The sequence below is a fragment of the Triticum aestivum genome, chromosome 2B (assembly GCF_018294505.1).
Source record: "Triticum aestivum cultivar Chinese Spring chromosome 2B, IWGSC CS RefSeq v2.1, whole genome shotgun sequence".
NCBI lineage: Eukaryota > Viridiplantae > Streptophyta > Magnoliopsida > Poales > Poaceae > Triticum > Triticum aestivum.
Genome location: NC_057798.1, coordinates 491,685,153 through 491,699,631, shown reverse-complemented (window position 1 = coordinate 491,699,631; position 14,479 = coordinate 491,685,153). Strand labels below are relative to the sequence as shown.

General features: G+C 46.9%; 1 protein-coding gene across 1 annotated transcript; it reads right to left on the bottom strand.

Annotated features, from left to right (window-relative positions):
- Positions 1-7,736: 7,736 nt before the first annotated feature.
- On the bottom strand, positions 7,737-12,102 carry LOC123045632 (sugar transport protein MST1). The gene is made up of 4 exons (XM_044468758.1): positions 11,808-12,102; positions 9,252-9,571; positions 8,405-9,037; positions 7,737-8,303 (listed from the first exon to the last, which is right to left on the bottom strand). Exons 1-4 carry the CDS (start codon positions 11,950-11,952, stop codon positions 7,857-7,859), a joined length of 1,545 nt encoding a protein of 514 aa, XP_044324693.1. The 5' UTR covers positions 11,953-12,102; the 3' UTR covers positions 7,737-7,856.
- Positions 12,103-14,479: the final 2,377 nt, after the last annotated feature.

Sequence of the window (14,479 nt, the reverse complement as noted above, 5' to 3'; positions counted from 1 at the left end):
ATAATATTAGAAATGCTACAGAGCTCCCACTCACTTTCTTATAAATACAGGCTTCACCACAAGTCTGTATAAAACTATATGCTTTGATCAACTTATCAAAGCGTATATTCCAACTCTGAGATGCTTGCACCAGTCCATAGATGGATCGCTGGAGCTTGCATATTTTGTTAGCACCTTTAGGATTGACAAAACCTTCTGGTTGTATCATATACAACTCTTCTTTAATAAATCCATTAAGGAATGTAGTTTTGACATCCATTTGCCAAATTTCATAAAATGTGGCAATTGCTAACATGATTCGGACAGACTTTTAAGCATCGATACGAGTGAGAAAATCTCATTGTATTCAACACCTTGAACTTTGTCAAAAATCTTTTTCGACAAGTCTAGCTTTGTAGATAGTAACACTACTATCATCGTCCGTCTTCTTCTTGAAGATCCATTTATTTTCTATGGCTTGCCGATCATCGGGCAAGTCCACCAAAGTCCACACTTTGTTCTCATACATGGATCCCATCTCAGATTTCATGGCCTCAAACGATTTTGCGGAATCTGGGCTCATCATCGCTTCCTCATAGTTTGTAGGTTCATCATGGTCTAGTAACATGATTTCCAAAATAAGATTATCGTACCACTCTGGTGCGGATCCTAAATCTGGAAGATCTACAAAGTTTGGTAGTAACTTGATCTGAAGCTTCATGATCATTATCATTAGCTTCCTCACTAATTGGTGTAGGAATCACTAGAACTGATTTCTGTGATGAACTACTTTCCAATTCGGGAGAAGGTACAATTACCTTATCAAGTTCTACTTTCCTCCCACTCACTTCTTTCGAGAGAAACTCCTTCTCTAGAAAGGATCCATTCTTAGCAACAAATGTTTTGCCTTCGGATCTGTGATAGAAGGAGTACCCAACAGTTTCCTTTGGGTATTCTATGAAGATGCGCTTCTCCGATTTGGGTTTGAGCTTATCAGGTTGAAAATCTTTTTCATATAAGCATCGCAACTCCAAAATATAAGAAACGACGGCTTAGGTTTACTGCTAAACCATAGTTCATACGGTGTCGTCTCAACGGATTTAGATGGTGCCCTTTTAACGTGAATGCAGCTGTCTCTAATGCATAACCCCAAAACAATAGTGGTAAATCAGTAAGAGATATCATAGATCGCACCATATCCAATGAAGTGCGGTTACGACGTTCGGACACACCATAACATTGTGGTGTTCCAGGTGGCGTGAGCTGTGAAACTATTCCACATTGTTTTAATTGAAGACCAAACTCGGAACTCAAATATTCGTCTCCGCGATCAGATCGCAGAAACTTTATTTTCTTGTTATGATGATTTTTCCACTTCACTCTGAAATTCTTTGAACCTTTCAACTATTTCAGACTTATGTTTCATCAAGTAGATATACCCATATCTGCTCAAATCATCTTGTGAATGTCAGAAAATAACGATACTTGCCACGAGCATCAACACTCATTGGATCGCATACATCGGTATGTATTATTTCCAATAAGTCAGTAGCTTGTTCCATTGTTCCGGAGAACGGAGTTTTAGTCATCTTGCCCAAAAGGCACGGTTCGCAAGCATCAAATGATTCATAACCAAGTGATTCCGAAAATCCATCTTTATGGAGTTTCTTCATGCGCTTTACACCGATATGACCCAAACGGCAGTGCCACAAATAAGTTGCACTATCATTATTAACTTTGCATCTTTTGGCATCAATATTATGAATATGTGTATCACTATGATCGAGATCCAACAAACTATTTTCATTGGGTATAAGACCATTAAAGGTTTTATTCATGTAAACAGAACAACAATTATTCTCTGACTTTAAATGAATAACCGTATTGCAATAAACATGATCAAATCATATTCATGCTCAACGCAAACGCTAAATAACATTTATTTAGGTTTAACACTTATCCCGAAAGTTTAGGGAGTGTGCGATGATGATCATATCAATCTTGGAACTACTTCCAACACTCATCGTCACTTCCCCTTCAACTAGTCTCTGTTTATTCTGTAACTCCTGTTTCGAGTTACTAATCTTAGCAACCGAACAAGTATCAAATACTCAGGGGTTACTATAAACACTAGTAAGGTACACATCAATAACATGTATATCAAATATACCCTTGTTCACTTTGCCATCCTTCTTATCCACCAAATATTCAAGGCATTTCCGCTTCTGGTGACCATTTCCTTTGCAGTATAATCACTCAGTTTCAGGCTTTGGTCCAGCTTTGGGCTTCTTCGCGGGAGTGACAACTTGCTTGCCATTCTGCTTGAAGTTCCCTTTCTTTCCCTTTGCCCTTTTCTTGAAACTAGTGGTCTTGTCAATCATCAACACTTGATGTTCTTTCTTGATTTCTACCTTCGTCGATTTCAGCATCACGAAGAGCTCAGGAATCGTTTTCGTCATCCCTTGCATTATAGTTCATCACGAAGTTCTACTAACTTGGTGGTGGTGACTAGAGAATTCTCTATCTTATCTAGAAGATTAACTCCCACTTGATTCAAGCGATTGTAGTACCCAGACAATCTAAGCACATGCTCACTAGTTGAGCGATTCTCCTCCATCTTTTAGCCATAGAACTTGTTGGAGACTTCATATCTCTCAACTCGGGTATTTGCTTGAAATATCAACTTCAACTCCTGGAACATCTCATATGGTTCATGACATTCAAAAACGTCTTTGAAGTCCCGATTCTAAGCCGTTTAAGCATGGTGCACTAAACTGTCAAGTAGTCATCATATTGAGCCAGCCAAACATTCATAACGTCTGTATCTGCTCCTGCAATCGGTCTGTCACCTAGCGGTGCATATAGGACATAATTCTTCTGTGCAGCAATGAGGACAAACCTCAGATCACGGATCCAATCCGCATTATTGCTACTAACATCTTTCAACACAATTTTTCTCTAGGAACATATCAAAAATAAACATATGAAAGCAACAACGCAAGCTATTGATCTACAACATAATTTGCAAAATACTACCAGGACTAACTTCATGATAAATTTAAGTTCAATTAATCATATTACTTAAGAACTCCCACTTAGACAGACATCCCTCTAATCCTCTAAGTGATTACGTGATCCATATCAACTACACCATGTCCGATCGTCACGTGAGATGGAGTAGTTTCAATAGTGAACATCAATATGTTGATCATATCTACTATATGATTCACGCTCGACCTTTCGGTCTTCGTGTTCCGAGGCCATATCTGTTATATGCTAGGCTCGTCAAGTTTAACCTGAGTATTCCGCGTGCGCAACTATTTTGCACCCGTTGTATTTGAACGTAGAGCCTATCACACCCGATCATCACGTGGTGTCTCAGCACGAAGAACTTTCGCAACGGTGCATACTCAGGGAGAACACTTCTTGATAATTAGTGAGAGATCATCTTATAATGCTACCGTCATACAAAACAGAATAAGATGTATAACAGATAAACATCATATGCAATCAAAATATGTGACATGATATGGCCATGATCATCTTGCGCCTTTGATCTCCATTTCCAAAGTACTGTCATGATCTCTATCGTCACCGGCACGACACCATGATCTTCATCATCTTGATCTATATCAATGTGTCGTCACATGGTCGTCTCGCCAACTATTGCTATCGCATAGCGATAAAGTAAAGCAATTATTTGGCACTTGCATCTTATGCAACAAAGAGACAACCATAGAGCTTCTTCCAGTTGCTGATAACTTCGGTTACAAAACATGATCATCTCATACAATAAAATATAACATCACGTCTTGACCATATCACATCACAACATGCCCTGCAAAAACAAGTTAGACGTCCTCTACTTTGTTGTTGCAAATTTTACGTGGCTGCTACGGGCTGAGCAAGAACCGTTCTTACCTACGCATTAAAACCACAACGATAGTTCGTCAAGTTAGTGATGTTTTAACATTCGCAAGGACCGGGCGTAGCCACACTCAGTTCAACTAAAGTTGGAGAAACAGACACCCGCTAGTCACCTGTGTGCAAAGCACGGCGGTAAAACCATTCTCGCGTAAGCGTACGCGTAATGTCGGTCCGGGCCGCTTCATCCAACAATACCGCCGAATCAAAGTATGACATGCTGGTAAGCAGTATGACTTGTATCGCCCACAACTCACTTGTGTTCTACTCGTGCATATAACATCAACGCATAAAACCTAGGCTCAGATGCCACTGTTGGGGAACATAGTAATTTCAAAAAAATTCCTACGCACACGCAAGATCATGGTGATGCATAGCAACGAGGGGGGAGAGTATTGTCCACGTACCCTCGTAGACCATAAGCAGAAGCGTTATGACAACACGGTTGATGTAGTCGTACGTCTTCACGATCCGACCGACCCAAGTACCGAACGTACGGCACCTCCGAGTTCAGCACACGTTCAGCTCGATGACGATCCCCGGACTCCGATCCAGCAAAGTGTCGGGGATGAGTTCCGTCAGCACGACGGCGTGGTGACGATGATGATGTTCTACTGGCGCAGGGCTTCGCCTAAACTCCGCGACGATATGACCAAGGTGGAATATGGTGGAGGAGGGCACCGCACACGGCTAAGGAACGATCTTGAAGATCAACTTGTGTGTCATGGGGTGCCCCCCTGCCCCCGTATATAAAGGAGCAAGGGGGAGGGGGCGGCCGGCCAAGGGAGGGCGCGCCAGGGAGGAGTCCTACTCCCACCGGGAGTAGGACTCCCTCCTTTCCTAGTCCAACTAGGAGAGGGGAAGGAAGGGAAGGAGAAGGAGAAGGAAGGAGAGGGAGGAAAAGGAGGAAAGGGGGGGCGGCCCCCTAGTCCAATTCGGTTTGGGCTAGGGGGGCCGCGCGCCCTGCCTCCTCTCTTCCACCACTTGGCCCATGAGGCCCATTGCTTCTTCCTCGTATTCTCGTAACTCCCCGGTACCCCCGAAAATACCCGAATCACTCGGAACCTTTCCGAACTCCGAATATAGTCGTCCAATATATCGATCTTTATGTCTCGACCATTTCGAGACTCCTCGTCATGTCCCCGATCTCATCCGGGACTCCGAACTCCTTCGGTACATCAAAACTCATAAACTCATAATATAACTGTCATCGAAACCTTAAGCGTGTGGACCCTACGGGTTCGAGAACTATGTAGACATGACCTAAAACTATTCTCGGTCAATAACCCATAGCGGAACCTGGATGCCCATATTGGCTCCTACATATTCTACGAAGATCTTTATCGGTCAAACCGCATGACAGCATACGTTGTTCCCTTTGTCATCGGTATGTTACTTGCCCGAGATTCGATCGTCGGTATCCAATACCTAATTCAATCTCGTTACCGGCAAGTCTCTTTACTCGTTACGTAATGCATCATTCCGTAACTAACTCATTAGCTACATTGCTTGCAAGGCTTATAGTGATGTGCATTACCGAGAGGGCCGAGAGATACCTCTCCGACAATCGGAGTGACAAAACCTAATCTCGAAATACGCCAATCCAACATGTACCTTTGGAGACACCTGTAGTACTCCTTTATAATCACCCAGTTACGTTGTGACGTTTGGTAGCACCCAAAGTGTTCCTCCGGTAAACGGGAGTTGCATAATCTCATAGTTACAGGAACATGTATAAGTCATGAAGAAAGCAATAACAACATACTAAATGATCAAGTGCTAGGCTAACGGAATGGGTCATGTCAATCACATCATTCTCCTAATGATGTGATCCATTAATCAAATGACAACACATGTCTATGGTTAGGAAACATAACCATCTTTGATTAATAAGCTAGTCAAGTAGAGGCATACTAGTGACTATATGTTTGTCTATATATTCACACATGTATCATGTTTCCGGTTAATACAATTCTAGCATGAATAATAAACATTTATCATGAAATAAGGAAATAAATAATAACTTTATTATTGCCTCTAGGGCATATTTCCTTCAGTATCCTCCAGATGGTTAGGCGTCATGGTCTGAGCATCCAAGAGAAATTGTGGATCGCCGAGTGACCAAGTGTGTGAAGGTTTGGAAGTCACCTGTGAAGACTTACCACGAGTGTTGGGCGAGGTCTGTGTGATCTTAGCTCAAGGAGAATACAGTGAGGATTGTGTGTCCGGGACTATGTGTCCTCGAGTTTAAATACTCAGCCGCTCCAACCAGACGTACAACTGTCACAACAGTTGGAACTGGTCTACCAAATCATTTTCTTCACCAAGCCTACTGGTTCTATTTCCTCAACCCATTCATTTCCTCATTCATGTGTTGATGAACCTAATCATTACTGTTTGAAGACTTTGACTGAAGACTTTCTCTATTTCCTCAATCCAATTTCTCCAGTCACATTGTCTTCAGCCTGCTTATCCTGTGTTTACGCTTTCTGTACTCTGTGTTTGTTTTCCATTTCATCATGATGACTATGCTATTGCTCTGTTATGCTTATACCTGAGTACTTATTCCGCTGCTAGTTGTTCGTAACTTAGGAATTTCCTCACCCTGAAATTCCTTAGAAACGAATTTGTAAAAATCGCCTATTCACCCCCCTCTAGTCGACTTAACGCACTTTCAGGTCTCCAGCGGGCGGTTGTGACGCGGCTTGGTTGCTCTGTAGCTTGCCCCATTGCCACCGGCATGAGGTTGGACTAGGCGAAGAAAGTATTATAGTACGCGTGGTGTGGATGTGGATGCTAATTTCTGTGATTCGCGTTGTAATTGTTGAAACACATCTAGATGTGCCTTGAGTATTGCACATCTAAGTCTTATGTCATTGATGTTAAGTGAGATTTGTGTGGGTATTTTTTTTCTTTTTTTTCGATTAAGTCATTTAGATGTGCAATAATTAGACCATAATTCGTCATGGCCCGATTGGTGAACCGTCTAAAGACACCCTGCACTTTAGTCTTGAAGGTAATGATATGCACCCGGGTGCGGTTCCTCTACCAACAGGCATACCCAACATACACGCTATTTCTTCGTTTGTGAACCGATCAAATCACGTCTTGGGGGCCTTTATATTGTAAAGTTACAGACTCATATCAATAATGCTTTGACCCGATTTGAAATACCATGACCCTATCTGAAGACACCTCGCTGCTCCTCGCTCCTCTGCCCAGTCGTGCTACCCCGCGCCGCGCCGCCATGCCTAGTGAGAGGATGAAAGGACCCGCACCGCGGGGGCTTTGCCCGGCAGCGTGCAGTGGCAGGGGGGAGGGGAATCAAGGTGGTGGCGGCTGGCTAGCGGTGGCGGCTAGGGTTGGTCCCGGGCCGCTCGCGGGAAGCGACACGGGAGAATGCCATAATTATTGCACATCTAAGTCTTGTGTCATTGATGTTAAGTGAAAGATTTGTGTGGGTATTTTTGCCTTTTTTCTTTTTTGTTTGAGTCACTTAGATGTGCAATAGTGCCAAGACACTTTTTGTTTTGTGCGGCATCAGTTGACATTAGGAAACAATCTCTAGTTCTAAAATTAGTGTCGGTAGGGGGTCTGTATACGGGAAAAAAATATGAGACCAGGTCTCATATAAAGCAGGTGAGACCCGTCCTGATGGATGACACGTGACATTCACTAATCATAAAGCATCTAATCTCTCCCCCCTGATTTCAAGTGGGGGGTGGGGTAGATGCTTTGTGATTTATGAATGCCACGTGTCATTCATCAGGATAGGTCTCACCTGCTAACCCGTGAGACCTGGTCTCATAGAATTCTTTTCGGTCTGTATACCATCCGTAATAAGTCTAGCTTTTTTTTAAACTATAAAATATGCTAACCACAATATACCCTGCGGCGTGATGATCTGAGTCCATTCACACTCGGTGGTCGCTATACATTATCGTACGTACGTTTCACAGGCAGTTGACCTGGCTGTCCTGCTTGGCATCTCTAGCAAACCTCCTCCAATACCAATGCTTGGCCCACACCGTCCTCATGGCCTCCAGCGGCACGCCTTTGGTCTCCGGCAGGAGCGCCGCCATGAAAACCGTCATCACCAGGACCCAGCCGGCGTAGAAGATGAATATCGCGTACTTCATGGCGCAGAGCAGGGTGATGAACACCTGCGTCTGCGCGAAGGAGAGGCTGAGCGCGATGGACACGGTCATGGCCTGCCCCGCCGACCTGATCTCCACCGGGTAGATCTCGCTCGGCACCACCCACTTGAGCGGCCCCCACGACATGCCGAAGCTGCACGTGTACAGGCACATGAGCACCAGCACCCCCTTGGCATAGTTCCGCGCCATCGTCGTCGCGTGGTGCCTCCCGAGATGATCCGCCAGTATCCACGCCACCGCCACCTTAATTAGATGTCCAATCAACAGACAAGTAGTCCTGTATAAGGCAGTGAACTCGTGCATGCACGTGACAGCTTGTGTGTGTGGGCGTCGTGTAGCGTTACCTGGCAGAGCATCATGGCTACGCCGCCCGCGAGGAACAGGAACCTGCGGCCGGCACGGTCCACGACGAAGGTGGACACGACGACGGCGAATAAGTTGACGAGGCTAAGTATGACGGAGCCCAAGATCGCCTTCTGGCTGTCGAACCCCACGGTCCGGAACAGCACCGGCGAGAAGACGGTGATGACGATCATGCCGGTGAGGTCGAAGAAAGTGGGGATGGCCACCATCATCACCAGGTAGTGCCGGTACCCCTTGCCACGCAGCTGCTCGAACGCGCCCTCGTCGTTCCGGCGAGCCTCCTCCACGGCGAGGACGATGTCCTTGAACTCGTCGCCCACGTCGGCGTCCGCGCCGCGGATGCGCTGGAGCGCCGCGCGTGCCCTGTCGGGATCACCGCGCAGGACGAGGCTGCTGGGAGTGTCGGGGACGAAGAGGGCGCCCAGCACAACGACGATGGCCGGCACGCCGGCCAGGCCGAGGGAGACCCGCCAGCCCCATCCCGGGATGCGGTTGGTGAAGTAGTTGGCGACGGTCGCCGCCAGCGTGCCGATGACGAGGAAGACGTGGTAGGCGGTGGTGAAGGCGCCGCGCCACTTGGCTGGCGATATCTCGGCGAGGTACAGCGGAGCCGCCTGCGGTCAACGGACCCATGTGTCATTGCGAAGTGGAAAGTGCCAAAATGTTTCAACTGAATGAAAAGATGGGCATCCTAAAAAAACAAAAATGAAAGATGGGCCTACTTCCAAACAAAAATGAAAGATGGGCCGTGATGTACAAGTATACGAACTAGGCCTACATACGAATACGGTCTGCTGCTGGGCTGGAGCTGAAAATGACACTGGATACCTGCGCTGTGAACCCAACGCCGAAGCCGAGCAGCATCCGGCCGACGATGAGCATGGCGATGTTCACGGCGGCGGCGTTGACGGCGGAGCCGGCAAGGAACAGGGCGCCGCCAGTGAGCATGACGGCCTGGCGGCCCACGCTCCTGGTCACCCGGCTCGCCACCAGCGACGACAGCACGCCGGCGATGTACAGCGACGACGTGAACGCCGTCAGCATCTGGTTGTCATACTTGCAGTAGGCGTCGCGCTTGGCGCCCTTCATCCCCTTCAGAACCTCCGGGAAGAATTTGTCCAGGAACGACTCCATTTGCGTGACGCCACCTGAATTTTCACCGTCAGCTGACTCTATTTTTCTGTTCATTTGCAGCAGAGAGCGCAATCACGCGCGGCGCGTGCGAACGAAGCTAACCGATTTATGATATCCTCACGATATTGATATATCGTTTACCTCCGACTCTTCTAGAATCGACATCAGTAATGTTGAAAGCAAAAGAACATATAAGTTTCTTTTGTTGCAAACGTCACACGATATCTGCAAGCGTATGCACGATCACAGCAAACTGTACTACGTACAGCGACGTACGTCCAACTATCAGAAGAAATCTCGAATATTGGCATATGTGCTTATTCCAATTCCTTTTTTCTGTTCTGCGGTCCTGCTTAATTAAGCATCACAGTGGTGGACTTTTAAGCATCACAACGGTCCTGCTTATTCAAGCCACATGATAGTTCCACTATAATAAGCATATATAGCAGCTATGACAAGTTGAGGGTGAATTTTAAACATATACTCCCTCTGTAAATAAATGTAAGATGTTTTATAGGTCACGGAGTATTTCTCTCAGTAATGTCGACATTCACTGGCATGTAGTAGTAACTTTCGGCATATATTTCTCCCAGTAACGTCGACTGCTATGACAAATTGACAGCACCAACAACAAATCCATCGAGATTTCCAATAGCGCCAGGCAGAAAACGTGCATGAAACTGCTATGTTTTCAAGCACCTCCCGGTTCCGTGGATGGATGATTAGATGTCCGGTGTTGTTGTTTTAGTTGTACAGCACTAGGGAACGGGTGCTGTCATCTTGTTTCCCTAGCCTGCACGTTTACCTTGTCCAACCCAAGTTATATGTTGGTGAGACGATTTAGCTAACTCAGTGGGCTGCACACTTTTGCTCTCTAGAACCTTCCTGCTACTGTTGCAATTGCGACAATGCTCAAGTACGCCAACGTTGCGCTGCTGATGAGACATATCTTGCGTATATTGCTTTGGTAGTGGATTCCACTGTCGATAATTGATATGGAGAGAGTTTGTATGGACTAGGTTTCAAGGAATCCAAATCACATGGTAATAATTGGTACTGTATGCCTTATCCGACGCTTTTTCTCTCCCCATTATACTTGTGCGGGAGGATGCACATTGGAGGAGTAGGGGGCAGGCTGGATTCTCACCTAGCTATTATAGTGAATGAGATCTCTACTAAAAATTGAGTATTATGGTGAAATGCGTTTGGCTGGTGCATATAAAGAATGGCGCGAAAAGAGGCTACGCTCTCGGTCTCGGGCATGGAGATGAGCAAGAGGGCGATCAGAAACACACATGTTCTGATTCCTGCCTTGCCTATGCAGTTGGCTGTTGGTAGTACGTGCTGGATGCCATATATGTCCTCTCTCGCAGCTTTCATGTGAGGCAAGGAAGTGAAAGGTTGTTGGTCTAAGATTCTAGAGCTAGACCTCTTTTTTATTTATTCTTCATTTCTTATTTTATTTCGCGGGGAAGAGCACCTCCTGGTGAAAGTAACACAAACTGCCTTTATTTTCCTGTTCACCCGGATGCTTTGTAGTACTTTTGTTTTCTTCTGATGATAGTGGAGCCCGGTCCAATATGGATAAGATGGGGAAAGATTGTGTATGCTTTGACATTTTGGGTGAAAACTGAAATTGGTCGTGTGTTCCGCTGAAGTGAACGCCATTAGTAAATGGTTGCTGGTATACGGCTCATAAGGACAAACGGCACTGAAACAGAACGACTGAATCAATCCTGAGAGACAGACGTGCACATGCAGTTGGTTGGTGAGTATTTACTTCGGAGCAGTAGACATAGAAGTGTGTGCCCATCTACCATTTCGATACGTAGTATAGCACCAGCACGTACAAGATGATAAATTGTTTAGGACCTAACAGATTGACGGGCGGATCATAATCCATCCCAAAAGAGCGGCAACTTCTTCAGCTTACGAGGAAAATCCTAAATTTCTTGATTCAAAAGAAGAAGAGGAAGAAAAGGGCCCCCGACTTTCTTTCTTTTATTCAGCAGGAGTTCTTTTTTCCGACAAAGATTCAGCAGGAGTTCTGATGTTGCGGTAATCAGAGTAGAAGAGTAGTAACAATACTGAAATCCTACGGAGAAAGTAAACCCAGATGACTTGAGCTGCACTCATGCCTTCTAATTATGGAAGGTCGTAGAGAAGCCATGCATAAACGCAAGAATTTCTTGTTCAGAGCTCCGAGGATGCCCATGTATCAAGCAGAGTTCGGTTCAAGCATGTGCGCACCTGAGACGCCAATGTCGTAGCCGAAGATGAGGCCGCAGGAGGCGGCCATGAGGCAGGTGACCACCACGGAGAGCGTCACCCGGCCGCCGCCGTAGCCGCGGACGCGGTCGCCGCCGGCCGCCACGGCGAGACCTCCTCTCGCCATTTTGCGGCTGCTAAGCTGAGTCTTGGATGGTCAATGGGTTGGGGTTTGGAGGGCACAAAGGCGAGAGCTAGAGGGTCGTCGCTATTATATACTACGGGTTTGTCGACAGGACCACATCGAACAGCGGGGTATTAGCTGGAGCCTGAAGGTGGCGCCAAATGTATGCGGAGTATACATGCAACAGATCAGAGCATTTCCAACAGCCGCGCAAAGCGCCGCGGGCAAAAAACCTGTTTAGCGCGCGCGCTGCGTCTGGTTTTGCGCGCCCGCATGCGCTGGCTCCAGCAGCGGCGCTATAATGTAGCGCACGCGCGCCGCTCCAGCAGAGCGCAAAAATACAGCGCGCGCGCCGCACAAACCACATGTATACATTTCAGAGAAGATGAGCAAAAATGATCAAACAAACAAAATAAAAATCAACAACAAATAGTTTAAAATAAATCATTACAACTCAAACAAATAGTTTATCGTTCAGTACAACAACAAATAGTTCAAATAAATTATTACAACACAACAAATAGTTCATGAACAATACAATGTCGAGTGCAGATATCATCATACTCTTTGTCGTCCATGATATGCCCACCACTCTTCAATTAGATCATTCTGAAGTTCATTGTGCGTTGCGGGACGCCGAATGGCATGATAGGAGGCAACAAAACGGGCTACCCTTTCAGCCCTCCGCCGCACTCGCACGGGATGTCCCAAGAGCTCATACTGTGAGTAGTCTAAATCTTGGCCACGCTCATTCTCGATGATCATGTTGTGCATGATCACACAAGCGTGCATGATGTACCAAAGCATTTGTTGATCCCAAAATCTTGCCGGTCCTCTCACAATAGCAAATTGGGCTTGCAAAATCCCAAATGCTCTCTCCACATCTTTTCTAGCCGCCGCCTGAGCATTGTGGAAATCAAGATTTTTCTTACCTTCCGGTTTTTTCAACGGCTTCATGAAGGTTTGCCACTTTGGATAGATGTCATCCGCTAGATAATAGCTATAGTTGTACGTACGACCATTTGCTACAAACTGCACAGGTGGCAACTCACCGTTTGCAATCTTATTCATCAGTGGTGACCGGTTGACAACATTGATGTCATTCAAAGATCCAGGCATTCCAAAGAATGCATGCCAAATCCAAGTCTCCTGATCGGCCACCGCTTCAAGGATTATAGTGGAACCCTTTTTTTGGCCGTGGAATTGCCCATGCCATGCCTTTGGACAATTCTTCCAACTCCAATGCATGCAATCTATTGAGCCAAGCATGCCAGGAAAGCCGCGCGCTTTGTTCATCGCCAATAGGCCGGGAAGCCTGAGACGGTCGCCGGGGTGCGCGGGCGGCGGCGGCGGCGCGGCCGGTCGGGGGTGGAAGCGCGAGAGGAAGAGCGAGCGCGAGCGCTCGACTGTGCCGCGCGCTGTAGTGGGCGCCCGAAATACGCCGCGCGGGTAAGTGTTTTTGACCGCGCGCCCAACCCGTTTTAGCGCGCACGCCGTTTTTGCGCGCCCGCTGTAGCGCCCTGACGCGTTGCGCGCGCGCTAAAACGACGTATTTTGCGGCGCGGCGCTAGTTTAGCGCGGCTGTTGGAGATGCTCTGAGTAACGCGCGCTCAAAAACCATAACAGAAAAATAGATTAAGTTAGGCGCTCTCAGATCATCTCCAACAGCCGCGCCAAACAAGCACCGCGCTGCAAAACTGTTCATTTTAGCGCGCGCGCAACCAGTATAATGGCTCCAGCGGGCGCGCAAAAATTGAGAAGGTGGCATATGTAGTTCAGCACGCGGGCCGAAACTTCATCGCCCGCCGCTTATTTGTTGCGCCCGCTCCCGCGCGCTGGACTCTCGCGCGCTCGCTCGCAACTCCCCTTCCCCCCTCCAGCCGCGGCGCCGCCGCCGCCCGCGCCACCTGACAACCGGTCCGGCGCTTCCCCGGCCTATCTCCGCGCCGCGGCGGCTTCCTCCACCACCCTCTAGTCACCGCCGCCCCTCGCGCGCATCCGTCCTCCGACGAACAGTGCCCGCAAGGTGTTTGACAAAATGCCTGCAAGGTATGTATTGCTCAAACTTCATGAATTTGGTGCATGTTGATTGTAGTTTTAATAGCATAGTATTGAACATTATAGATGAGTTCGTCGTATGATTCTTCCGAAAAAGAATTTGATATGAAAGAGGAGGAGTATCTTGCAATGATCCTAGCTATGCATATCAACAAAAAACCGAAGCACAGTGGTTCGGTTATGGGTCGGCAGAAAATTTGGAGGGATAGGATCAATGCCCATAACAGATTGATGAGGCACTATTTCATGGAGAATCCCACATACCGAGAGTCGTACTTTCGTCGCCGGTTTAGGATGAGCACCGAGTTGTTCAGGCGCATTGCAGAGAAACTGGCTAGCCATGACCAGTTTTTTCAGCAAAGGAGGAATGCCGCCGGAGAGCTCGGGCATAGCACCTTTTAGAAGGTGACAGCCGCTTTGCGTATGTTGGCATACGGTATCCCGGCTGATCTAGTTGATGATCACTTGGCTA